At 38.7% G+C, this 26,979-nt stretch overlaps 1 protein-coding gene and 1 pseudogene across 4 annotated transcripts in view; one reads left to right on the top strand and one right to left on the bottom strand.

The window, feature by feature from the left end:
* Positions 1 to 19,282: 19,282 nt before the first annotated feature.
* On the bottom strand, positions 19,283 to 19,466 carry LOC123930335 (annotated as a pseudogene).
* A 5,857-nt stretch (positions 19,467 to 25,323) lies between these two features.
* The window catches only part of TBC1D19 (TBC1 domain family member 19), a 151,861-nt gene continuing 150,205 nt past the window's right edge, over positions 25,324 to 26,979 (top strand). For 2 of the 4 annotated variants that reach the window (XM_045998271.1, XM_045998270.1), the window contains exon 1: positions 25,324 to 25,538. In XM_045998271.1, coding sequence (XP_045854227.1) covers positions 25,440 to 25,538 — 99 coding nt within the window. In that variant the 5' untranslated portion in view covers positions 25,324 to 25,439. The remainder of the gene's footprint in view (positions 25,539 to 26,979) is intronic. The other 2 variants (XM_045998272.1, XM_045998273.1) reach the window with 2 other exon arrangements.

The following is a 26,979-nucleotide window of genomic DNA, read 5'->3' as shown; positions in this document are numbered from 1 at the left end:
AAGACAAGAGGTAGTCCTTGATGTGATTGAGGAATGGGCCCTCTGCTACATGATGACTCGCCTAGGGCTAAGAAGGTAGACAGCCAGTATTGGTTGTCCTCTCCGACTTTCAATTCTACCTCTGCCCCCCATGCCCTGAAAGGGCACAGCCAGGGAACTTTAGGATTTTTAGTGTGTGACTTACGATCGATGTCATATTTATTTTTTTTGGTTTTGTTGTTGTTATTGTCATCTTCTGTGATAATTCCTCACAGTTAACTTGTGTCAGCAGGGACATGGGGAATGGGGGAAGGGCCTGTGTCCACCGTTGGGCAAGAATGGTAAGATGAGAAGAGGTATCCAACAGCGCAGCCTGGTACAACCATCTTGAGGCAAGTGACAAGCATCTCTCACAAGTAATCTTCAGCTCCATCTGACAAGACACTGGCTTTCTCATAATAATGCGGAATGAAGGTGAAAGATTTTATTTGTGTATAATTTTTAAAAGTAATACAAAAGGGCAATAAATTAGACTGGGAGCAAGAATGTCAAGGACCAAGGAAAGATTTTTAGATTTGGCATTAAGATCTGATGAGGGAGCATCCAAACCACCAGTCTCAGAAGCATATTTGTAGAGTTTTACAAACAGGGTCTGTGTGTGGTATGCATGCTGGGGATGGTGGTGAGGAGAAAGAGGCATGAAGCTAACACATGTTAGCGCAACAGAAGCATCACTAATGCCCACTAAGGGCAGAAATTTGACAGTAAAAAGATGAGAAATAGAATCTCAGCTAGAGGAGGTTTCAGGATCAAATAAGGATGCTCTTGTGTGTTTGATTTCAAGAACGGATGAAGGTGTGTATGCTTGAGTAGAAAGGAAGAGACACCAAGATGTCTCCAAGTACAGATGTTGGATAAGAATGCATAGGTGTGAGCCCATAGACATAAGACATTTTTAGGCGAGTGGTCCTGAAACTTCAGAATATGCCATTGTTATGGGTAAAACATTTTTGAGGATTTACTTTGGATTCAAGTATGTTTACTTATTTAAAAATTGCTTATATATGCCATCGTTATACACATTTTTTAAAAATTGTGCAAAATGGGTATTTAGAAGTGAGGATATAAAAATAAAGTAGTTTAAAATATGTTATTCATACACAAGTATTTTGTATTTGAAATTATTTATGTCCACTATTATATATTATTAGTGGTGATAATATTTTTAGTGGCAGCCAAGTGATTGAATATGCTTCACTATTTTTGAAAATCTTGATTTAACATTTTGTAATATAGTAATCCAAAGGTCTGGTTCTGATTTCAGCTTATTTTGATACTTAATTTTTTTTGGTCTGTTATAGCTGAAAAAGATACCTCACAAAGATATGTAGATCTGGTTGGAAGTAGTGCACCATTTGCTTGACTTACCAAACCATAATCCTTGTTTTCCAATTCCACCTATCAATTATGCAAGAGTTGTTATTAAAATTTAGCCAGGAAATTTCCATCTTCTCTCATGTCCATCATTCATTCTTGCAAACTAACCGTAAGGTGTTCCGTCTCTATTTTTAACGAATGTATTTAAAAGCCACTGAAGTTCTTTGTTTGGAAAACAAGTTTAAATAGGTCATGGGGGTATAAAAATGTACAGCATGGCAACTATAGTTAATAATGCCATATTGCATATTTGAACGTTGCTTAGGAGTAGATTTTAAAAGTTCTCATCACAAGGGAAAAGTATGTGTGATGATGGGAGTTAACTGGGCTTACTGTGGTGATCATCTTGTAAAACATGCAATATCAAATCATGAAGTACACCTGAAACTAATATGTTCTATGCCAATTAATCCTCAGCTAAAAAAAGGAAATGGGAAAAATACTGTTTATTGAGTGACAACTTAACACACAGTGAAATACACTTGTCTTAAGCCCAAAAGAGGATTTCTAAGCAGAAGAAAACTCAGTTTCCGGGTTTCTCAAGTGCACATATTTGGCTGCTTCTACAGGGAACAAACACAAGTCATGCGGAGCAGTCATCTGAAATACTACACTTCCAGCACCAGTTTTGAACTGATCCTTCCATAGCATAAATATATTTTTTAAAACAAAGACTTTCAGAGTCCATAGTCTCTTATGGTTCGCCTCCCCTCCCCAATGGGTTTTGAAGGGTCAGGGGTGGGAGGTTGGGGCAACCTGAGGGTTTTGAAGGGTCAGGGGTGGGAGGTTGGGGGAACAGGTGGTGGGTAATGGGGAGGGCACGTTTTGCATGGAGCACTGGGTGTTGTGCAAAAAGAATGAATACTGTTACGCTGAAAAAATAAATAAAATGGGAAAAAAATTTAAAAAAAAATAAATAAATAAAACAAAGACTTTTTTACTCATCATTAAAAATTACCTTTACCTTGAGATGAGATTAAATCTACCAAACGTGTGGTAGTTAGCATTCTAGTGACATTGACTGCTCATCACAGGAAAGGTCAGCAGATTTGTAATGCTTCTAATTTTTGTAAAAAAAAAAAAAAAAGTTTCGTCTTTAAGTTTGGCAATGATTTTACCTTGAGATAACTGCTTTTCCGTGGGGTACCATGTTGTCTGCTGTTGCTGTACTGACAAAAAAGTGGAGGACCTATGGGCTAGGGCAGAGCATTTTTTCCTGCTTGTAGGTCCAGGAAGGCTCTGCTTCAGACTGTGGGTCACTGAGCTTGGCTCTGGGATGCCACATTCGTCTTTCTACAGAGCCCACGGTGATGGGCAGCAGGGAATGGTCCTCTTGTGGTAATAGCATGTGAGCAGGGATTGGCTACTGCATTGTAAGCCTCGGCTCATGATTGGCTAGTGCAACAGCCTCTAATATCCCATTGGTCAAAATGAGTTACACAGTAAACCCAAAGTCAGGAGTGGAAAAGAACAGTCTGCCCACCATGAATCCGTGTCAGGAGTATTAAAATACACTTTTCCAGCAGTGAAATGAAGAATTGGGATCAGTTTTTCAGTTCACCACAAGTTCCTAAGATTTTTGTGGTCACTTCTCCTCTCTCTAAAACATACACAAACTTCACCGCAGAGGATGTTATCTTTGTAACCTTTTCCCTGGAATGTCTTTATTTATTCCTAGCAAGGCTCTTGCCCCATCAGGAGTTACACTCACATGGGTTTTAACAAAGCTAAAACTTTTTTTGTTTTGTTTTTCAATGGAAAGCCTTCCCCCGCTGAATTCTACTGGACACGTTTCCTTTGAAGTTCTCATGGACATACAAAAATCGTTCCTCTGTTCATGAGTGACACCCAACCCTGAAAACTGTCATGTTGAAGCATGCCTGCAACATTTGTGGTTTCCTCCAATAGAATAACAAACTTCCCAAACTGCTTGACATGTACTGATAATGATTCAGTTTTGCAATAGCTTTTTTTTTTTTTTAATGATTATTTATTTGAGAGAGAGAGAGAGAAGGTGGAGGTGGGGTGGGGGGAGGTGCAGAGGGAAAGGGAATGAGAATCTCAAGCAGACTCTTTGCTATTTGGGGAGCCCGCCTTGGGGCTTGACCTCATGACCCTGAGATCTGGACCTGAGCCAAAATCAAAAGTCAGATATTCAACTGACTGAGCCACCCAGGCACCCCTAGCAGCTTTTTAAAATATAACTCCTGACAGTATCTTCTCACAGATAAATATGTATTTAACTATATTGTTTTTGATATATTGTTTTGGCCATTTTCACCACCATGGGAAGAACAAGTGTTTCCTCTGGTGGTGTGTGGCTTTTTGGTTTCAGCCTTAAGAAATCTCACATGTGGGGTGCCTGGGTGCTCAATAGGTTGGGCATCTGCCTTTGACTTAGGTCACGATGTCAGGGTCCTGGGATCAATGCCCCATTCGGCTCCCTGTTCCATGGTGAGCCTGCTTCTCCCTCTCTGACTGCTTCTCCCCCTGCTTGTGTTCTTTCTCACTTGGTCAAATAAATAAATAAAATCCTACATACAAACAAACAAAAATCTCATATAAGCATTCTAAATATTTATCATCCAATTTAATGAAATGTTGAAGAGTACTAGATTGATATCACATTATTTCAAATATTGCTGAAAAGTGGTAGGGCTCTTCCATGTTTTGCCTGCTTGATTTTTTTGTTTGTTTTAATGTGACTTGATGTATTATCAAAGGAGAACATTCACAATAGCTGAAAAGGATATATAAAAACACCCTCCCTTTTCCAGCTACCTATCTGTGTGAAACTGGATTTTTTTCATCACCCATAAATAACATAGCACCACAAACTTAACTCCCCAGCAGATTAAAGAATCTGTCTTCTACTAAGCCAGACATCAAAGAGATGTGCAGAAATCTGAAATAATGCCCTTCTTCTCACTAATTTTTGTTTCTGAAAATGCAGTCCAATATGTATGGGTTTGTCGTTGCTATTTTTAAAATGACTTAATAAGCAATTAAAAAATATTTTATCCATTTATTTGAGAGAGAGAGCGAGCCTGAGCCAGGGGAATGGAGCTTAGGGAGATGGAGAAGCAGACTCCCCACTGAGCGGGGAGCCTGATATGTGGCTCAGTCCCAGGACCCTGAGATCATGACCTGAGCCAGAGGCAGACGTTTAACCAATTGAGGCACCTAGGCACCCCATAAGCAATCTTTTTTTGTGTGTGTGGTAAATAAACATAACATAAAATTTAGTATCTCAATCATTTTTAAATGTGCAGTTCAAAGCATTCATATTGTTGTGCAACTATCATCATCATCTAATTCCATCCATCTCTGGGACTTATTTCATCTTGCAAAACTAAACGCTATATATACGTGTTAAATGGTAACTCCCCATGCCCTCTCCTTGATCTCCCACAACCACTATTCTATTCTGCCTGTGTGATTTTGACTACCCTAAGGACCTCACCCTTAAGGACCTTAAGGGGATTCATAATAACATTTGTCTTTTTTCTGCTTAGCTTATTTCACTTACCATGCTGTCTTCAAGATTCATTTGTGTTGTAGCATGTCAGAATGCCCCATTTATCCATCAATGGACACCTGGGTTGCTTCCATGTTTTAACTATTGTGAATGATGCTGCTATGAACACAGGTATACAAATATATCTTCCAGACTGTGCTTTCAATTCTTTAGGGTATATACTCAGAAGTAGAATTACTGGATTATATGGTAATCAAATTTTTAACTTTTTAGGAACTGTCATACTGTTTCCACAGTAGCTGTGTCATTTTACATTCCCACCAAAAATGCACAAGGATTCTAGTTTCCTTTTTCATTCCTGTAGAATCAGAATCAGTAGTAATGTCTCACTTTCATTTCCAATTTTAGTAATTTAAGTATTCTCTCTTATTTTTTTAGTTCATCTAACTAAAGTTTTGTCAATTTTGCTGATTTTTTCCAAAAAACCAATTTTTTGTTTAATTGATTTTCTCTACTGTTTTTCTCTATTTTGTTTATTTCTCCTCTAATCTTTATTATTTCCTTTCATTTTAGCTTTTGTTTAATTTGTTCTTTTTTCTAGTGCAGTTGTTGATTTGAGATCTTTCTCCTTTTTTAATGTGTCTATATCTATAAATATCTCCCCCTAGCACTGCTTTCTTTATGTCCCATAAGTTTTAGTATATTGTGTTTCTGTTTTCATTCACCTCTAAGTATTTTCTAACTTCCTTTGTGATTTCTTCTTGGATCCATTGGTTGTTTAAGAATATGTTGTTCAAGGGGCACCTGGGTGGCTCAGTGGGTTAAGCCTCTGCCTTCGGCTCAGGTCATGATCTTAGGGTCCTGGGATCGAGCCCCACATCGGGCTCTCTGCTCCGCGGGGAGCCTGCTTCCTCCTCTGTCTCTCTGCCTGCCTCTCTGCTTACTCGTGATCTCTCTCTGTCAAATAAATAAATCTTTAAAAAAAAAAAAAGAATATGTTGTTCAAGGGGCGCCTGGGTGGCTCAGTGGGTTAAAGCCTCTGCCTTCGGCTCAGGTCATGATCCCAGGGTCCTGGGATTGAGCCCCACATCGGGCTCTCTGCTTGAGCAGGGAGCCTGCTTCCCTTCCTCTCTCTCTGCCTGCCTCTCTGCCTGCTTGTGATCTCTGTCTGTCAAATAAATAAATAAAATCTTAAAAAAAAAGAATATGTTGTTCAATTCTGACAAATTTCTGAATTTCTGATTTTCCTTCTGTTAAATGATATCTAACTTCATCTTGTTGTGGTCAGAGAATATATTTTGTATATATATCTTTTTAAGCCTATTGAAACTTAATTTGTTGCTTAATATATGGTCTATTCTCAAAAATATCCTATGCGCACTTGAAAAAAATGAGCCTTCTGTTATTGATGGGTATACTATCCTATATATGTCTGTTAGAGCTAGTTTGTTTATTGTGTTGTTCAAGTCTCCTATATCCTTACTTATCTTCTGTCTGGTTGTTCATTCCGTTATTGGGATTGAGATACTGAAGTTTCTATCATTGTAGAATTGTCTATTTCTTCTTTCAATTGTTAGTTTTTACTTCGTATATTTTGATGGTCTGTTATTAAGTGTGTAAGTGTGTATTAAAACTTTTACTAGTACATAATGTCCTTCTTTGTCTCTTATAACCTCTTCTGACTTGAAGTCTAGTTTGTCTGACCTTATTATAGCCACACCTGTTGTCTTTTGATTGTTTGCATGGAATTTCTTTTCCAGTCTTCTCAGTTTCTGAGAGAGAGGGAGAGAGAATGATCAGGGGGAGGAACAGAGGGAGAGAATCTCAAGCAGACTTCCTATAGAGCATTGCTTCCTACGGAGCAAACCACAGGGTTTGATCTCACAACCCTGAGATCGGTAAACCTAAGCCAAAATCAAGAGTAGGCTGCTTAACTGACTGAGCCACTCAGGCACACCTCAGTCTTTTCAGTTTCAACCTGTTTGTGTCTTTGGATCTAAAGCGAATTTCTTCATTTTTCCAAAGAAGACATACAGATGGCTAACAGATATATGAAAAGATGCTCAATATCACTCATCATCAGGGAAATATAAATTGAAACTATAATGAGATATCACCTCATACCAGTCAGAATGGCTAACATTAACAAGTCAGGAAACAACAGATATTGGCGAGTATGTGGGAAAGGGGAATCTTCTTACACTGTTGGTGGGAACGCAAGCTTGTGCCGATATTCTGGAAAACAGTATGGAGGTTCCTCAAAAATTTAAAACTAGAACTACCCTATAATCCATCAATTGCTCTCCTAGATATACAAGATATCTCTGAAGTATACAAAAATATTGATTCAAAGGGATGCATATACACCCCATTGTTCACAGCAACATTACCAACAGTAGTCAAATTATGGAAAGAGTCAAAATGTCCATGACTGATGAATGGATAAAGAAGATGTGGTATGTACATATACAATGGAATGTTACTCAGTCAAGAAAAGAATGAAATCTTGCGATTTACAATGACATGGATGAAACTGGGTAGTATTATGCTAAGTGAAATAAGTCAGTCAGAGAAAGACAAATACCATATCATTTCACTCATAGGTGGAATTTAAGAAACAAAACAAATGAACAGAGGAGGAAAAAAGAGAGGCAAACCAGGACACAGACTCTTTAACTATACAGAACAAACTGATGGTGGCTGGAGGGGAGATTGGTGGGGGAGATGGGTTAAATAGGTGATGGGGATTAAGGAGGGTATTTTATGTAAGTGATGAATCACTAAATTCTACATCTGAAATGAATATTTCCCTGTATGTTAACTAGCTGGAATTAAAAACAAAAACTTGGGGACAAAAAGAACTATAAAAAAATAAAGTGAGTCTCTTGTAGACAGCATATAATTGGATGACGTTTTTTCAATCCACACTACCAATCTTTGTCTTTTGATTAGAGAATTTAATCAATTTACATTAAAACTAATTACTGATGAGTTACTTAATTCTGTTATTTTACTGTTTGTTTTCTATGTGCCTTATAGCTTTTTTCGTTCCTCATTTCCCGCATTATTGTGTTTACTGACTTTTTGTGTTTAGTTGATTTTTTGGTAATTAAATGTTTAATTCCCTTCTCATTTCCTATTGTGTATATCCTATAGCTGTTTTCTTTGTGGTTACCATGGGGATATCATTTAATATTCTAAAGTTATAGCACTCTAATTTGACTTTATACCAGCTTAACTTCAATAACATACAAAACTCTGCCTCTTTACAGTTCCCTTCCCAAAGCTTTTGGTTGCTGATGTCACAAAACAACATCTATATACATTGTGTTTCCAAAAACATAAACTAATAATTTTTTTAAGATTTTATGTTTTTATTTGACACAGAGTGAGCAATTGAGAGAAAGAGAGAAAAAGAGCAAGCACAAGCAGGGGGAACAGCAGGCAGAAGGGAGAAGCAGGCTCCCCGTTGAGCAAGGAGCCCAATTTGGGGCCGGATCACAGGACGCTGGGATCACGACCTGAGCCGAAGGCAGATGCTTAACTGACTGAGCCACCAAGGCACCCAATTGTTTTCTTTTTAAATAAATTAGACTCTTAAGTTATGTAGAGAACAAAATGTGAGTTACAAACCAAAGTTATAATAATACTAGTTTTTATAATTGCTCATGTATTTATTTTTACTCTAACTTTATTTCTTTATGCAACTTCCAGTTGCAGTTTAGTGTCCTTTCCTTTCAGCCTGCAAAATTCTCTTTTGCATTTCTTGCAGAGAGGTCTAGAAGTTATGAATTCCCTCAGCTTGTTTATCTGGAAATGTCTTGAGTTCTCCTTCACTTTTGAAGGACAGTTTTGCCAAATATAGATGGACAGGTTTTTGTTTGTTTGTTTGTTTTATCAGCCCATTGTCTTCTGGCCTCCTAAGTTTCTGATGAGAAATCTGCTCATATTATTGAGGATCCTTGTATGTGATGAGTTACTTCTTTCTTGCTGCTTTGAAGATTTGTTGTCTTTCAACTGTTTGATTACTATACATTTCAGTGGGGGTCCTTCTGAGTTTATTCTCCTTGAAGTTTGTTGAGCATCTTGATTGTTTATAATCATGCTTTCCATTAAATTTGGGGAGTTTTGGCCCTTGTTTCTGAAAATATTCTCTCTGCCTATTTTCCTTTCTTCTTCTCCTTGATGATGCCCCACAAGTCTCTTAGGTTCTGTTTACTTTTCTAAAATGTTTTACCTATCTTTCCTTCTAACTTTTTCTTCCTAAAATCTTTCTATCTTTCTAATGTCCATTCTCCTATCTTTAGGTTGGCTGTTTCTTTCTTCTGTCTCCTCAAAGCTGCCTTTGGATTCTTTTAGTGAATTCTTTATTTTAGTTATTAAACCTTATAGCTCCAGGATCAATCAATCCACCTATCATCTATCTATCTATCATCTATCTTAGTTTTGTCTTTCTTTATTGATATTTACATATTGTTCATACATCATTTTCTTTGTTTTCCTTAGGTCTTTCTTTTGCCTTTGAGCATCTTTAAGATAGTCATTTTCAACTCTGTCTAATACATCTGTCAGGTCTTTCTTGGAGACAGTGTTTTGGTTTATTTTTCCCTATGAGTGGGTCACATTTTCCTATATTTTCATATGCCTTGTGATTTTCTTGTTGAAAACTAAGCATTTGAGTCAAATGAAGTCAGATTGTTCCCCTTTGCTAGGTTTTGCTGGATTTTGTTCTGTTTGTCTTTGTTTTGACTGTTGTAAGCTATTTCTGTGCCAAGGATCAGCCTGAGGTATAAACTTAAGGCATTGTTAGTTTTTTTCTGAATCTAAGCTTTTTCCTGGTCATGTGTGGTGACTTTCCAATTTCTCCTATATATGTGGTTGTTTTTGAAAGTCCTGGTTTTTTGTTTTTCAAGATTTTATTTATTCATTTGAGAGAGAGAGAGAGCTAGAGAGAACACGAGTGGGATGGAGGGGAACAGGGAGTGTGAGAAGCTGGTTGTTGAGCAGAAAGCCCAATGCAAGGTTCTATCCCAGGACCCTGGAATCATGACCTGATCTGAAGGCAGATGCTTAATGACTGAGCCACCCAGGTGCCCTGAATGTACCAGTGGAGTTAGAAAGGCTAGCTCAAAAGGCCTGCTTCTCTTTCTTGGTCTCTGATCCTATAGTAGATCTCCCTCATGGGCTGGTATTTTCCAGGAAGGCAAGTTATTTTCAGTCTAATTCTCAGGGTTTAAAGCTTTCTTTTTTTGAAGCTCTATTATCTTTGCGACCTAAACAAAATATAATCTGTACAATAAAATATGGAACTGACATGAATTTTTTGTGTTTGGTTAAAGATTTTGTCTCTGAAAATGAGCTCTGGTTTTCTTTGCCATCTTATGCTAGAGCTATTCATTTTGCTATAATCAGCTCTGGCAACATTGAGAGAGCCATTTAAAATTAGTCATTTTTTCCTTCCTGAGCTTAATAGACACCTATTTATGCAAAGACAGAGAAAGGATCTTTGCATTTCCAGAAAATAGATCATGAGACTGCAAATAGTGCTCCCAGACAGCACAGTGGCTAACAGAATTTTATGCCATTCAGGAAATGGGAAAGCAACATGAGCAAGGTAAAGAGGAAATTACGAATGTATTTCTTTTTCTAACAGACTGTCCACAGAATTAGACAAAGAACATTAAACCTCGTAAGAAGGATGGAGAATAATTTGACCTGTTGAAATAGTAGACTGAATCATTGGGAAATGAACTTTAGCCATCCAGATTCTCCTTTCTTAATAACAATTTCTAATATTTTTACAACACTTTGCAATTTACAATTTACATAAAGCTTTTCTTGTTGGTGGCACCCTCTTTCTTGCCTTCCCTCCCGGTCCCCATGGGCTTTCATCAAATCTGATCAACTAATTTCCAGTAAGCTGCTTCAAATCCTTTATGGACCAAGGCAGGGTCAAATTGGAAAAAAAAAATCATTCAAACAAAGGTAAAAATGACTGATAATATTTAATGCATGACCTTTCTGGAGGCATTTGTATTTTACCAGAAAAGAATGTCTTAGATGAATCTGTAATTTTATAAATCAGGCATCAGGAGAGATTTTCTGAGGGAGGGCATAGGACTTGCAGTGTCCTTTTTGATATCTCTGCAATGAATCTATTTAGGAAGTCTTTTTGTTCTCTGGTAAAATATGCCTCTCTCTAAGTCTGTATATCTGATAGCATGCATTTCTTAGACTAGTTGAATTTAGTTTATTAGAGCAGATTTTCAACCTGCCCCCAAATATTGACTCTCAGAATTTTAGAGATTGAAAGCATCTTCCAGTTATATTGGCCAAACTGCTTATCTTATGGATAATAAAATTGAAGACAAGGAAGTCTAAATCATACTGATTAGTTAAAGCCAGAAGATCCAAATACTTTGGTAAACAAGGAGCTGATAATATGAAGACTAAACGTTGATCAGGAAAACATCTTGAAGCATGTTCTTGTTATTTAGACACTGGCCACACATAGTATGGTTAGGATTCTTTGTGTTGTTGTTGTTGTTGTCTCATAGACCTAACTCAACCATATTTGAGCAGTAGGAGATGTTACTACTCCTGTGCTTATCGATGTTGTTTTGTGTTTTGTGCTTATCGATGTGTTGTTTTGATCTGGTATAATCATTACCACTTATCCCTAGATTAATCATTATTACTTGCATTAAACTCTTCTAATTGTCTGTATATTCACGGAATTTAATGTATAGTAGAATACTAGAGAAGTCAACAGATTCTTTTTAATACTGGATTCTTTCATCACAGTACCAAAGATGTCCTTCCTTAAAATTGTTGAGCCACTGGATTCCTTGTTAGCTTTACATCAACATAGGTTTTGAAGGAAAATCTTTAAGGATCTTGTTGGTTAGACACATCATGTTTTCAGATGCGACACTAAGATCCAAAGAGCCACACACTTAATTTGTAGCAGAATCAGACTGAGAGCCTATATCCTCTGAATCTGTGTCCAGGTCTCTGCCTACCATACCACATGGCATGATTTTACAAGCCCAGAAGTCTCTTTTGGCTCCAGAAAGATGCATATCCCATATACTACAAACCTAGAGAATCCCATATACTTCAAACTATACTGACTGGTATGATTCCTTTGTTGTAGATCAAATTCTGGAAGAGGAGAGGAGAGACAAAGTTATTCTTCTCCCAGCCTTCCTGAGATCACAAGAAATATTCAGAGATGATACGTGAGCCTCTAAGGGTTTGATTTTTCCATTCAGATTTCTTTTGTTTTGCTGGGCCTTATGAGGAAGGAAAACGTGTAACTGAGTGATAAAGTCAATAAGATCTGAATTGTCTGTTTGTTCTATGTTTTCCTCATTTAGTAGTTCAATTTTGTGCTTAAAATTCAGAAGCTCATCTTAAAGAACAAAGGTTACATTTAAGATTAGCATTAAATAATTTCTGGGAAAATTGACTGAGAAACAAAAATCCTGGTCCTTGGAGGTACTGTTCTTTCTGAGAAAAGACTGATGAGTCATGCTGGTTGTAGAAATTTGTAATCTGCCATGAAAATTGGGCATTTATGATTCAAAGATTTCCTTGGCTGCCTCTACACTGAATCATCTGGAATATTAAAAAAAAAAAAACCAACAAAATACAAAAAACAAAACCCAAATGTCAATTGTCTGGGTATTTTGACTACATAATGACAAGTAGATAGCTGTTTGCAAGCATTAAATGGCTGCCTGAGGTTTTGTTTTTTCCCCCAACTTTTTATTTAAATTCCAGTTAGTTAATATAGGTGTAATATTCAGGCGTACAATACAGCAAATTGAACGCTTCCATTAACACCAGTGCTCACGACCAGTACCCTCCTTAATCTCCATCACCTTTTTCACCCATCTCCCAGCAACCTCCCATCTGGTGACCATCAGTTTGTTCTCTATAGTTAAGTCTGTTTCCTTGGTTTTCCTCTCTTCCCTCACCCCCCCACCACGTTCATTTGTTTTATTTCTTAAATTCACATATGAGTGAAAACATATGATATTTGTCTTTCTTTGACCGACTTACTTGGCTTAGTATCATACTCTCTAGCCTGAGTTTTAATCATCCAGATTTGCAGTAATGGACACAGTCAAATTCAAACCTGTAGTAACATCAAGGAGCAATACGTTTCTATCTGGAATATAATTGGAAATTTAAGGCACCGACCTGGATGATTACGGGCTTAATGAAAGAATATATCTTAGTTGGGTGTGCAATGCACAACTCATGGAAGAAAAATATCGTCTAAGAGAAAAGATTGAAGTGAACCAGTGCAACTTTGTAATCAGAAGCCAGCACACTGTTAACTTAACCATGGTGTTTTTTGAGTGTACATGCTCAATAAGGCACCTGGGTGGCTCAGTCCATTGAGCAGCTGACTCTTGATTTTGGCTCAGGTCATGATCTTGGGGTCCTGGGATGGAGCCCCACAATGGGCTCACACTCAGTGGGGCGTCTGCTTGGGATTCTCTCGCTCAGTCTGCCCCTCCACTCCCTCTATACTCTCTCTCTCTCTCAAATAAATAAATCTTAAAAAAAAATTGTTGGAGATGTTTCGGTAGAATGGCAGGGTCTCTGGAATGCTAAGTCCTTAGTGCCACTGATTACTATTAAGAAAACACATGTACACATAACTTGAAGTTTCAAGGATTCACAGTCATCTAAGTGTTCAGTGAAGAAATCCCTAGTGCCTAGAAAATGGGAGAAAAGCACACACACAAAAACAAGAGATTGTATCAAATGAGGAAGGTCTGTTCTTAGCTACAGCATTTCATGAGTCTTCAGAAGTTTTACTGCTCACAGCTATCAAAAATCTAACCACTAGCAGCTTGGGCTTTGTTTCCTTTGTTTTTTACTTCTTCCACTGAAGTGATAATTACCTTCAAGTGTGTGTTAATTACTTGGATGATGAATAGAATTTGACGTCAATGGCTAAGTACCCTGTGTCAGCCTTGTCAAATGTCACCACCTCTGAGATGCCTTTTCTGACCACCCAGTCCACATACCAGACACCTCCACCCATCACACTGTTTTTTGTTTTGTTTTGTTTTGTTTTTTGAAATGTGACTATCCTTTCTTTTCTTGTCCATTTCCTCCATGGGGTGTGAGCATTGTAAGTTAGTTTTCTTGATGATCTACTTCATTGCTGGATCTCCAGGGCTTAGGATGGAGCCTGACACATGAGAGACATGCAATAAGTATTTGTTAAATGAGTCAAAAACTGAAGGCAGATGGCCTTAATTAGATCTTTTTCTTTCCTTTGGAATGAAAACTAATTTCCAAGTTGCTGTGCAAAGGAGAAACTCCTCCAAGACAAATAGAGAAATTGGAAATAGTTAGGAATGACTACAGAACAAGACTAAATAAAACAAACAGAGCCAGATGTTTGGAAAATAAAGAATGAAATGAAATGATTATTAATTATTATTAAATAATTTAAACTATTTTATTGGTAAAATTCAAAAGAAGGCTAAAAGATTAAAAAGCAAAATAAATTTGGCAAGGAAAGAAAGGTAGGTAAGGTATTAAGTGGAAGGTTTGAACTACAGGGTTGGGATGCTCCCTGCAGTGATCCTCAGGGATTAGAATCCTGGATGAATAAGAAAGGCAGAGAATCTTGGTTCTTGATACCATAAATAAGAAACCAGTCATTGGAGACAGCCCAGATTCAAATCCTGGAAAGCCTAGATGATTTTGAAATGAGGCTTAAAGGAAATAAACATATAAAGGTCTTAGCACTGAACCTGCTTCTTGTCACCTTTTATTTTGTATTTTAAATCAGGGTACTTAGCCACTCGCTAATGAGCAAAACTGTCTTACCTTCCTGCCTGTAGCCGATCAGCCACCAGGTTGCTCCTGAAGTAAAAGGAGTGGAGATTTGTACAGAATGTCAGCAATCTCCTACAGGAAACATTTTGTACCATCTTTCCCCCTTATTATTGGGCACTGGAATTTGCATTAGAACTCTACCTCTGAAATGGAAAAAGAGAATTAATACTCATAAGGATTCTAGTTAAAAGCTCTGTACAGACACATGCAACCTATCATTAAAGGTCACCTCCGTCCTGTGCTGTATTTTTACTATAATCTCTAACCTACTTCTGTTGTGGCTCTTAACATGTGTAACTGTGTTCATAACCTTTTCTCTTAGAGGAAATTCTTTTAAGGAAGAGGCCTGTCAAAGTTACTGTTATGGACTGAGATGTGCCTTCTTCCCCCCAATTCATAAGTTGAAGTCCTAACTCCCAGTGTGACTGTTTTTGGAAATAGGGCCTCTAAAGAAGTAAGTAAGACTAAATGAAGTCACAAAGGTGAGGCCCTAATCCAGCAGGGCTGGTGTCCTTATAAGAAGAGGAAGAGACACTAGAGATGCACACTTACAGATGAAAGGCCAGGTGAGAACACAGGGAGCAGTAGCCATTCAGAAGCCAAGGAGAGATGCCTAAGGAGAAACCAAACATGTCAACACCATGATCTTGGACTTCTAGCCTCCAGAACCTTGCAAAATAGACTTCTTTTATTTAAGGTACCCAGTCTGGTATTTGGGGATCTTGTTATGGCTGTTTTAGACAATGAATACATTTATCTACGATGAAACTGGAAGATTGGCATTCAGCATCCCTTCCAACTTCCTTCCAGTGTGTCCTCCTTTACTGTAGAGACCAGAGAGCTTAAAATAGTCTCCTTCAGTCTCAAATGTAAATTAGTCTCACTGATTAGATGCTCTCAAGGGAAAGCTGGAAGGTGGAAGAGAGGCACGGCCATCTTCAGGCTGCTGTGGGTGTTGCTGGGACAGGCACAGTCATGAAGTGCTGGGTTGCTCTGAAGCAGCGTGCTAGTGTCCAGTCCTAGTTGGAAGGAGGTTGTGAGGCAATTATTGTGGTGATCAAGGTAGACTCTTGATTGTCGGACGGCAGCTAAGGCAATTCATCCTCAAATTCAACAGCTCCTAAATAGGATATCTTCACCTCCACCTCCCCCCCCTCCTCCCCCGCCCCCTCTTCTCTTCCCCTCCCTCTCCTTCTTCCTCTTCCTCTTCTTTGAGAAGGAGAGGGAGGAGGAGAGTCAGAGGAAGAGGGAGAGAGAGAATCTTAAGATCTTAAGGAGGCTCCACACGGAGCCTGTACACTCTGTACTCTGTTGGACTCTGTACACGGAGTCCAACACAGGGTTTGATCTCACAACCCTGAGAGCATGACATGGACCAAAATCAAAAGTCAGACATTTAACAAACTGAGCTATCCAGGCACCCCCTGAATGGGATCATCTGATTCTATCCCCCACCCCCGACTGTGGCAGAAGTAACAGCCACCTTGGTGAGACCACCTTGACAATGTTCTGAGAGTCATTTGTGGAACCCTAGTCTAGAAGTACGTCCTCAAGACTCTCTTGCTATGTTGTAAGTATTTAATGATCTGTATAAAATCTCTTTCTGCATAAGAAAGCTAGAGCAGTGTCTGGTTTTTGCAACTGAACCTGGATTGATGCATTCTTCTTTGTGTCTTTAGCATTGTGCACAATGCCTGGCGTATGTAGTAGATGAACAAACTCTTATCCTTGTTGCCTAAACTGGTGGTTCTTTGTCTTTGATGTGTATCATCATCACCTAGAATGATGTGTATCATCATCACCAATAATGAATATGAAGGCCCAGACTCACGGAGAGAAAATAAGATTTTTATTTTTACCAAGTTCCTTATGAGATTCCAATAACCACTAAAGTTTGAGAAGTTCTGGATTAAAATTCTCTCAGACCTACTAGGGACCAGGCATCTTCAAATCACGTGATACCCAGTGACTCTTTTTATTCTCATATTGACCTTATGAAGTAGGAAGTGGCATTATCCCCATTTTTTTAGATGGGAAAACCAAGGACTAAAGAGCCTTGGAAAAGTACCCAAGAGCACACAGTTCATAAGTAGATTTTAGTTCCTAAACCCAAGAACCAAGGGACTTAGACCCCCAAGCTCATGACCACTACATTTTTCTGCATGAATTCTCTCTTCTCAGAAGAGCCTAAGGTGAGTCTCATTTAAATTTAAATCAAGTTCCTCCAAGTAATTTTTAAAAACACAATATCCCAGTGTTGGGGCACCTGGGAGATTCAGTCAGTTAAGTGTCCAACTCTTTATCTCACCTCAGGTCATGAGCTCATGTTCCTTTGATCAAGCCCCATGTTGAGATCTGCACACAGCAGGGAGTTTTCTTGAAATTCTCACTCTCCCTCTGCCTCTCCCCCCTCCTCTCTCTTTCTCTCAAATAATACATCTTAAAACAAAAACAACAACAACAATATCACAGTCTCTGTGATCAGGTCATTTAGTTACTAAAGAAAAGGTTTGGGCTAACAAAAATCTTTCTAGTGAAACAATAGTCTCTAGGGTAGGTGCAACAAACTTCAAAGTCTAATAAAACCTATTTAAATCAAGCAATAGCTTGAAGGAGTAATTGCTCTCAGATACAAAACTAATAATTCACTGAATATTATTATTATATTTGAAGTGAAGAATAGCAAACTGAACCTTAGGTCCCTCCATTTATTTTTTTTTTTAAGATTTTATTTATTTATTTGACAGAGAGAGAGAGAGAGAGACAGATCACAGGTAGGCAGGGAGGCAGACAGAGAGAGGAGGAAGCAGGCTCTCTGAGGAGCAGAGAGCCAGACGTGGGGCTCGGTCCCAGGACCCTGGGATAATGACCTGAGCCGAAGGCAGAGGCTTTAACGCACTGAGCCACCCAGGCGCCCCTATCCCTCCATTTATTATTAGAAAAACATTATACATTTTCAAGAAGAATAGATCAAAATAGTATTATTTAGCTGCAGAGCCCCACATTCTTTTTTTCTTACTAATAGTGTTTCTTACATTTTCAAGATTGCATCTCTAAGATTTAATAAAACCTTATTATTCTCCTAATGCCTAGAAATAAATAATGTAGAGGAAGATATTGGAAGATGTTCATAGGAACTTCTTATAAAGATGTGCAGAAATGCACAATGAATAAAAGGAAATATTATCCCCTTTTAAACTTTGTAAACTCTTTAGTCAATAGAAGTTCCCAAATTTAAATTTATCATTATTAAAAGAGAGGATTTCTGAAAACTTTTGAAGTTATCATTTGTACCACTAGTTTTACTAGTTGGGCTTGTAAGGCAATAATGGGACCTAAACATTTTTGAGGTAAAAATTACCCCCATTTATCCCAGAGAGGATGTGATATAAAAGAAGTTCGGTTCAAATCCAAGCTCTGTTATTATGAACTTCACTGTGAATTTTGATAAGTTATCTAACATTCAAGTCTTATTTTCTTGTTTTTTTTTCCAAGTCTCATTTTCTTAATCTGTAAAACTTAGAGAAAATAACTCTGCAGCTCTGGAGAAGAGATAGAGAGAGAGAGAGAGGGAGGAATGAAGGAAGGAAGGAGGGAAGAAAGGAAGGAAGGAAGGAAAGAAGGAGGGAAGGAAGGACAAAATATAGAAAAGGATGTCATCAACAAACCATAGGCACCAAAAGTAAATATCCAGGAATCATGAGAAAGCATGAGCAGAATTATTAGAAAATTTGGGTGTGAACTTGGAACTCTGCCTCTATCTTATTTTGTGATGTGAAACAATTCTTTTAATTTTATTCTGTAAGGAACAAATTTCACTCTTGTCAAAAGGAAATAAAGTTTTTGATTTCCCAGGTTTGTTCTAATTCTGACAGTATGTGTTGCACGAATATAAAAAGTAATTCTTAAAATTTGTAATTCTTAAAATTTATTTTAAAAAAAACTCTACATCTTTACTCATGTATTGAATACCTTAAAACGAGTTCTTCCATCATCCATGTTTCCTATCTGCTTTATTTGTGTTGTCAAGTGAAGTTGTTCCAGCAAGTGAGTCATTTGAGTTGGAAATACTTATTTGATGTGATGTGTCAAAGATATTCTTTTAAAATGTTTCCAGTGTGTTTAGATACTAAGTCACACCACCCCCCCCCCCCACACACACAGGAGTGTGACTAAAATACCAGTGATGAATCACAGCCTCCCCTCCCTTTCTCCTTGGGGCTGAATTTGATTCTGCCACTTTCCCTATCCCTTAACAGAAACGCTATTTGACATATTTCATGCTTAGTTCTATGAATTAAACTTTGTATTGTTTTGGGACTCTGGAGAAAATAACATCTGGGATCCACCAGAATGGACCACTCTGGACACATATGATACCCAAGAGGGACTTTGCTGGGGGCTCTGGATCACCTCAAGAGGCCATTTCCTAAGAGTGGAGTCATTCAGCAGGGACAAACCAGGAACAGAAGAATAAGGCTCTTCTTCTTACCTATCTTATGGATTAACTAAACATTCTTATTTCTTAAGTAGCTGGTGTTTTGCTATAAGAAAGGATGCAGCAAGTTCAAATCCAAAGTAAACGGTCATCATAATTAGTAATTGCCACTTGGTTGTTTTTCACTGAAAATGGTAAATTCTTCCCTAGGCCCTCCTCACAGTGACTCCCATGTGTGAATCTCTGGATACTCTGTCCCAACATGGTGCTGGTGGAAGTTCTGTGAACGGCACTGAGACCCAAGAGGAAGAAATGGTGGCACCATGCCAAGTCCTCCTTTTTCCCTGTTTCCCACTTGAAAGGCTTCTCCTTGGCAAGACCCTTGTCACACCCACTTTGTTCCAGAGCCCATGGTTTTGCTCTTTGCAATGCACAGAGCTTGTCTTGGGCTCAAGTCCTGGTAACAGACCCATTGGCCCCTTCCCTAGGATCCCTCCTGTTAACAAGCATCTGCAGTGGGGCTGCTGGTGATGCACTAGAGTTCCATGCTCTGATCCTCACTGGCGCTGCTCCTAGATGACTAAGCTTGTGACAGATAGGTTTTGATCTTCTTTCTAGGTCTATAACTTAATCCTAGTTCCCGTATGCAACTATATGGACAATTTTTCCTCCCCTAATAGACAGGGACAGGCCCCACTGCGACCTTCAAATCGATCTCAAGTACTTAATATTGTAGCCCTTCTATTCATATACATATATGTATATGTATATATATATATATTCATATACATATATGTATATGAATAGAAATATATACATACATTGCCTTGTACATGTTGTTATGTCTTCAATAAAACTGGAAAGAAAAAAAGATGGCAGACGGTATATAAGTTTCCTAGGAGGCCATGGAGGAAAGGCTGTACAAAACAAGAAAGAATAATTAAAAAGGAAGCATTGTGGAATGGAAGTGTGTGTGTGTTGGGGGGATGTAGTTTGGCTGGGACAGGTGAGAAAGCAGAGCTATGATTAGAGAAATGAAGAGAAAATGAGTCAAGAAGATCCTGCTCTACTGTGTTATCTGAAACCTAGAGGAAGTATCTGGAGAAACTAGGCCATCCTTCACTTTGCAATAGTAAGCCTCTTTTGCTCCAAGAAGTACAGGTTGTATTAGAGAATAGGTTATTTCCAGTGCTCACTTCTGCTTGTACAACAAGAGAGAATAACCTAGAATTCCAGTAGAGTGAATTCTAGAGGTAGGGAGGACTTCATGAAAGTTATTTATGAACAAGCTGTTTTCTTCACAAGTCATCAATTTTGCCTTTTTAAAAAGTAATAACACTTGCAAATATTTTGTTCTTGTCACATAATCTTTTACTTATAGATCTTATTTTGCAAATGGGTCAACCTTATTTATTTTTAGCTTTTAGAATGTCACCATAATACTGAGAAAATGTCACATCAATAAGTACTATAATTTAGATTCCAGACTCTGAACTTCATACAAACAACTTTGTGGATAATAAATGATCTGGCTATTGCTCAGCTCTACTTTATTTGTGGTCCAATTGGCCTGAATGTCAGTCAGGAATGCTCAGCTACAAGCGTTCATATCACAATGCCAATCTGAGACCTAAAGTTGTTTTGGACAATATGGTAGAATCAAAAAACCATTCTTCTGCTTCATCTTTCTCCCAGGATTGAGGATAAAATACCAGATCATCTCTCGCCACTCTCTGGTGGTTACAGGTGGTCAGGTGACTCAGCTTTGGGCAATAAGATGCACGGGAAAGTCTTCTTGTGGGCTTCTTGGAAAAATCATCTTTCCTCAGAAAAAGAAGAGACATACAAAGTCATTGAGAACTTCTTTATTTTGTCTTCTTCTTGCCTCCCTTTGCAGGCAGTGGTGGAAGAATGTCATATTTGGAACTGCAGCAGCCACCTTAAGACAGTAACCTGAATGGTGAAGGCAACATTCTAGGGAGGGCAGAATGGAAAGAGCTCAGTTTTTGATGATGTTGTGGACAGCCTTTGTACATTCCTTTAGACTGGTTGGTAGTAATAAATATCCTAGGATTTAAGCCACTGTTACTTGGATTTTTCTCATGAGTTTTATATGTAACATGAAACCAACACAGTCCCTGAGAGTGTTTATGGAACCAATAGCCCAATCCTCCCCATTTACACATAAGTGCCTGGGGCCAGAAGAAGGAAAGATGGAGAAATGGAGTATAGTGTAGGGCAGAAAAATGTTTCCTTTTTCATTCTAGACTCTTTGGTTTGTCTAATGATTAAATTGGTATAAGTAAGATTAACAGGAGGAAAACAAACAAAATTTAATGGATAGGAGAGAGATATGAAGACTCAAAGCACAGCTTTTAAAAAATGTAACATCCTGAGCTAAGGAAAAGGGTAGGAGTTTTGGTATACAAAGGGGAGAATGCTATTCGCAGGAAGGTAAAGATGCCTAGGAAACAAAGGTGACAACTTTTGCAGACAACTTCCTACACAGATGAATTTCTTAGTGAAAACGATGTCTCTAGTACTAGTTCTCTTCCTGGTACATGTCCCCTTTCCAATATCAATCTAAGCAGTTGAATAAAGAACTTTTTGTGAATCTCCTGGGTTTTAAATGGCCTTAGCTCAAACTAATCTTTATGCCAAAGAGACATATTTTAGGGTAGCAAAATCTGCTCTCATCCAGTAGCATGGTCTGATATCAGCGTTGGTTCAGAAAGATCTGACCACCTTGCAAAGAGAGGTGGCAAGCAGAACTGTAAGGGGATTTGTTTTTGAGGGGTTTTGTGAGACTTGGGATTTAAGCATCTCGGGGGTTTTGCAGGTTTGGGAGCACCAAAAAGCAGCACCTTGGACAGTAGCTTTGAGACCTCAGATACCACCAAAGCAGGCGGAACAGATCGCAGCCAGATTTGCTCCTCAGCACACACGTGCCACTTTCTGAGGACTCCCAGAAGTAACAGGAAGAGACTTGGAAGAGGAACTGGAGGTCCTGTGCTAGCATATGGGCGCTAACAATCCAGTGACAGATAACTGGTACCACAATGAGCTCATTTGTTCCCAAAGACAAGGAGGCCTGTGACATTTGTGGTACACACAACACACACGAAAATACTTTTCTATTTATTTAAGTAAATTCATGACAACATACAATTCAATCTATTCTGCAGATACAGCATGCTAACAGCAATGTCTCCTAAAACAACTGCTGAACATACTTCATTTCAGATTGTGGAGTTTATGCAAGCCTCAGTTTTGTGTTGAGCTCACAAGGTATTTTGGATGTGCTCCTCATCTTGGCTCATGCGAGGCCACTGGTTAGTGGTTTCCTCTCTTCCTCCTCACCACAGTGAAGTCTGACACAATATTATATATAAAATAAATCAAAGCAGAGCAGATCTGAAAAAGGGCAGGATTGAGCCCAGAACCTTACACCTGTTGGCCCCAAAGTGAGTTTGCTTCGAATTTGAGGGGATTTTGAGGAGAATTCTCTCTGTATTTATTTTACTTTTGTTTCTGTTCATAAAGTTTTAGCTACACCGATGACACTGGATTCCTTTTGCTCTTCATCTCTTAGGTTGGGTCATGGTTCACTCAGAAATAGAGTGTTTTCCCAATTCCCCCCTACTCTGAGTAGAATAAGGATTCCCAAAGCAAAGTTATGCTGGTGAGATGGAAATCTGCATATTTTGCTTCTTACTGGACATTGACTTTAGAGTAATAAAATTTCCAGATACACAGGTGGGAGTCTAAAGTGGCCTGTCTAACATTTCAGCTCTTTGTGTACTGATCTCACCATCCCTTTGAGACTGAGAATGTCTCAGAAGAAAGGACACTTTCTTTCTCATCTTTGTATTCCTTGCCTTTCTTAGCACAGAGCAGATGTTCTGAAAAGTTTTGCTGAATTGTATTGGAAAAAGAGAACAGAGGGCATTCTAGAATTGAATTATAACCTAAAACATCTGCTTCTATGAGTGTAGGAAACAAATATTTACTATTAGGATTAAGTTTTATTTTTTTTTGTTTGAGTATATCTTCAGAATCAAATTCAAATTTCTTAATTGTTTCTGTAAGACTGCAAATTGTTTTCTCCTCAGGGGGGAAAAAAACTTCTTAAAGCCTCTGTCTGTACAGAAAATTGTGCTGGGCATTTTCACACATGTTGCTACAATTTTGTACTTTCTATTCCCTTGTTAATAGCGTCGAGCATTATTTTTATTTATTTATCTCAATTTTAATAATTCATTTATTCATACTTTAAAAAATATTTTAACACTAACTACATCCTTCCCCAGAGTGCCCCTCAGGTCATTATTTTATCCTCTTGTTTACAGACAAAAAAGCTGAAACTCTGAGAAGGGAAGAGACCCAAGGGTACATAGCAGAGAAGAAGTGAGGTTGTTTTCTGACTCCAGGTACCATGGCTTTCTTCCACTCCACAGTTTCATCTTCTTTTCTCCCTAGGCTTTATGACCCTCTTCAACCTAAGCATTCTTATCTCTTTAGTTATTAATCACTTTCCCCTTTCCAATCTCAGAAAGAACTCTCTCCATACTTTCCCTTTTTTTTTTTCAAAGTGAGATTTGTGCTGGAGATTCATGGATCGGGGTGTTGGAGATTGAGAGGCTGTAAAGGGTTGAGGAGATTTACTCATCTACAACTTGCAGAAATTCTGAATTGTGGGGTGAATGTTTTGTAGAGAAACTACCTGTTTTGCGGAGTCTATCATTAATTGACTTTAAGTACTATTTTCCCCCTGCCTGCCTCTTTCCAAAGTTGTTTTTAATAAACAAACATGACCAAATAGATTATTTGGAATCTGTATTTACCATCAAACTATTCTGAACAGTGGTGTTATGAGTGCCAAGGTGTTGTGCATGGGTGTCAAAGGTCCAGTTCTTTAGAATTTCTATCATGTACCAGCTTTATTCCTTTGGTGCTCAGAGTGTAGTTCCTGAACCACCAGCATCACAATCTCCTTGGAACTTGACAGAAAACAGATTAACAGGTCTTACAAGAAGCCTATTGAATCAGAGGATCTGATTTGATATTACATTAAAGTTTAATGTAGTTAAGCTAGAGTAATTTTTGCAGTAATCTTGGTTTGTTTTCTTGGAATTTTACCTTTGCTTTGCTTAAAATATATGCATACTCACACTTGAAATTAATTATTGATTATATTGGTGAGATTATTCTAATGTTTATATTATTCCACAGGGATTTTTCTAGTTGCCTTTGGGAATGCCATTCAATTAGCTAAATCTGTTTCTTCTAGTTCTATTAAAACCCTTTGATATGTTTATTTGAAGGCAAGAACCATGTTTTATTTACCTTTGTGTCCACACAGTTTCTTGTATGTAAGTGCTCAGTAAGTTGAAAGCTGAATGAATTTTGAATAATGATTGAATGGATAAATACATAGAAAAGGCATCTAGATGGTACATGCTTTGGACTGGGACAGTGTCTTAGTTATCCTTGAATTGCCAATGCGTCACAGAAAGTCTATTAATAAATAAATCCCTCTTGTTAAGTTGTAACTGTTTGAGGAGAAGATGTCTATTTATTCCTGGCATAAGACCGCAGAGAATAGAAACAGGAGACGCGGAAATAAAAAATGAATTGTTACATACAGATTTAGCCACCATCACAATTGCTACCTCAGCTAATCATCACAACACTGTGAACTGGTGTTATTTTACAGAGAGAGAAACTGAGTTCTGAGATGTAAGCACCCCACCCAAGTGTACACAGCTAGTGTCAGAGTCGGATAATTCTTGGCAATAATTTCCCGTGTAACTGTGTGCACAGTCCTGTTTCTGCAGAGATTCAAAGGTGGGGAAGGCATGCTCCATTATAATAAAACACAAAAATACACGACTCGGAGTTCGCCTTGCCCACTAGACGCACTGCAGTTCTAGCGGAAAGTGCTCTTCTTGTGCCTTTTAGATGTAGACCAAGCAAGAACAATGGAATGAAAAGCTACCCCCAACGAGGTCTTTTTTTTTTTTTTCCCGCCAGCGGAACTCAGGCGCTGGGACCTTCAGCCGCCGGGGGGACCAGAGAGGAACGGACTCACCGCCCGGTAGTTGCCTGGTAACGCCCGCTGAAGGAGTCCCAGCGTAAGAAGGTCGGGGAGAAGTGTCACTGGCCCCGAGTGAGACCCCGTAGCCCGTTCTTCCCGCGCTAGCTGTCCCCGCGGCCTGGCGGGCTAGGGCAGCGGAAATGTTGCAGGAGGAGTCGGATCTGTCTCTCATTATTGCCCAGATAGTCCAAAAGCTCAAGGGCTCCAATTTATACGCTCAGTTGGAACGGCAGGCCTGGGTGAGTGAGGCCGGGCGGGAAGGGCTGGAGACGGGCGGGGCCTCGGGGATGCCTGCACTCCGCCTGCAACCAGCTAACCTAGGCCGGAGCCCGCTCCTGGTCTCCCTGGCTCGGCTCCTGGGCACGGAAAAGCTTCCCTTGCGGGTGCAGGCTCCACTTGCTCAGCCTCGCTCGTGGGGTAGTAGATTTTTAAAGAAGGGTGGGGCGCACCCCGCCTTTCTTTAGGCCAGAGAATGCTGAAGCTGTTCATTCATACCATAGTCCTTTCCAGGGTCTAATTTTTTAAGCTTCTGGAATCAGTAGAGACGGATGGGGCCACGCCTTCCCTCCCATTTTTCGTCCTGGAGGGCGTTTGGCCCCCAGGTGCTTTTTTTGCTCACCGTTAGTCCGTCACCTTCTTGCACTCTATCCTCCCCGCAGTGATTTCTTCCTCTTTATCTCCATCCAGCGTTCACGGAGTATTTTTCCAAGGTGCTAGGTTTCTTTGGATGCAGAGGTTGGCCTTTGCCTTTTTGTGTCAATGTCATGTCAACGGGATCGTACCGTTTGTGAATTTTCGTGTCTGGTTTCCGTCACTTAGCATAATGTTTTTGAGATTTAATCATATTGCTGGTATTTCGCTAGTTCTGTTCCTTTTTACTGCTGAGTAATATTTCATGTTTGGATGTACTATGACTTGTTTATCCATTCATTGGTTGCTGGGTATTTTCCGTTACAGTTATGGGTTGTTTTCAGTTATAGAGATTATGAATACAACTGACATGTACATTTTGATACAGGTTTTTTGCTTGAATATTTGTTTTCTTTTCTCTTGGATAAATATCTAGGTGGGAATTGCTGAGTTATATGGTAAGTGTATGTTTAATTGTATGAGAATCTGCCAAAGTGGCTGTATTATTTTGCCTTTCTCCCAGCAATTATGAGAGTTTCAGTTGCTCTGCATCCTAATTAGTACGTGTTATCAGTTTTTATTAATTTTTATTTATTAATTACATTCCTCTGGTAGGACCATGATATCCCATCGTGGCTTTGATTACATTTCCTGTATGAGTAATGATACTGAACATCTTACCATAGGTTAATATCTTCTTTGGTCAAGTAGTTTCTGCAAATCTTTTGCCCATTAACAAAATGGTGTTCTCTTATTGTTTGATTGTAAGGATACTTTATATATGACACAAGTTTTTTATCAGACATGCATCTTGCAGATATTTTCTGCCAATCTGTGGCATACCTTTCCATTTCCTTAACTAGATCTTTCAAAGAACAATTTTTTTTATTTTGATGACCATTTTTTAATCTGTTTCTTCATTTATGATTTGTGGTTTTTTGTGCCCTACCTACAAATCTTTGCCTGACCCAAAGTCTCAAAAAGTTTCTCCTATGTTTCATTCTAGAATTTTTATAGTTTCAGATTTACATTTAGGTTTGAGATCCATTT

This window comes from Meles meles, chromosome 2 (assembly GCF_922984935.1).
Source record: "Meles meles chromosome 2, mMelMel3.1 paternal haplotype, whole genome shotgun sequence".
Lineage (NCBI taxonomy): Eukaryota > Metazoa > Chordata > Mammalia > Carnivora > Mustelidae > Meles > Meles meles.
Note: the sequence above shows the minus strand (reverse complement) of the source record. Positions and strands in the feature narration are given on the sequence as shown.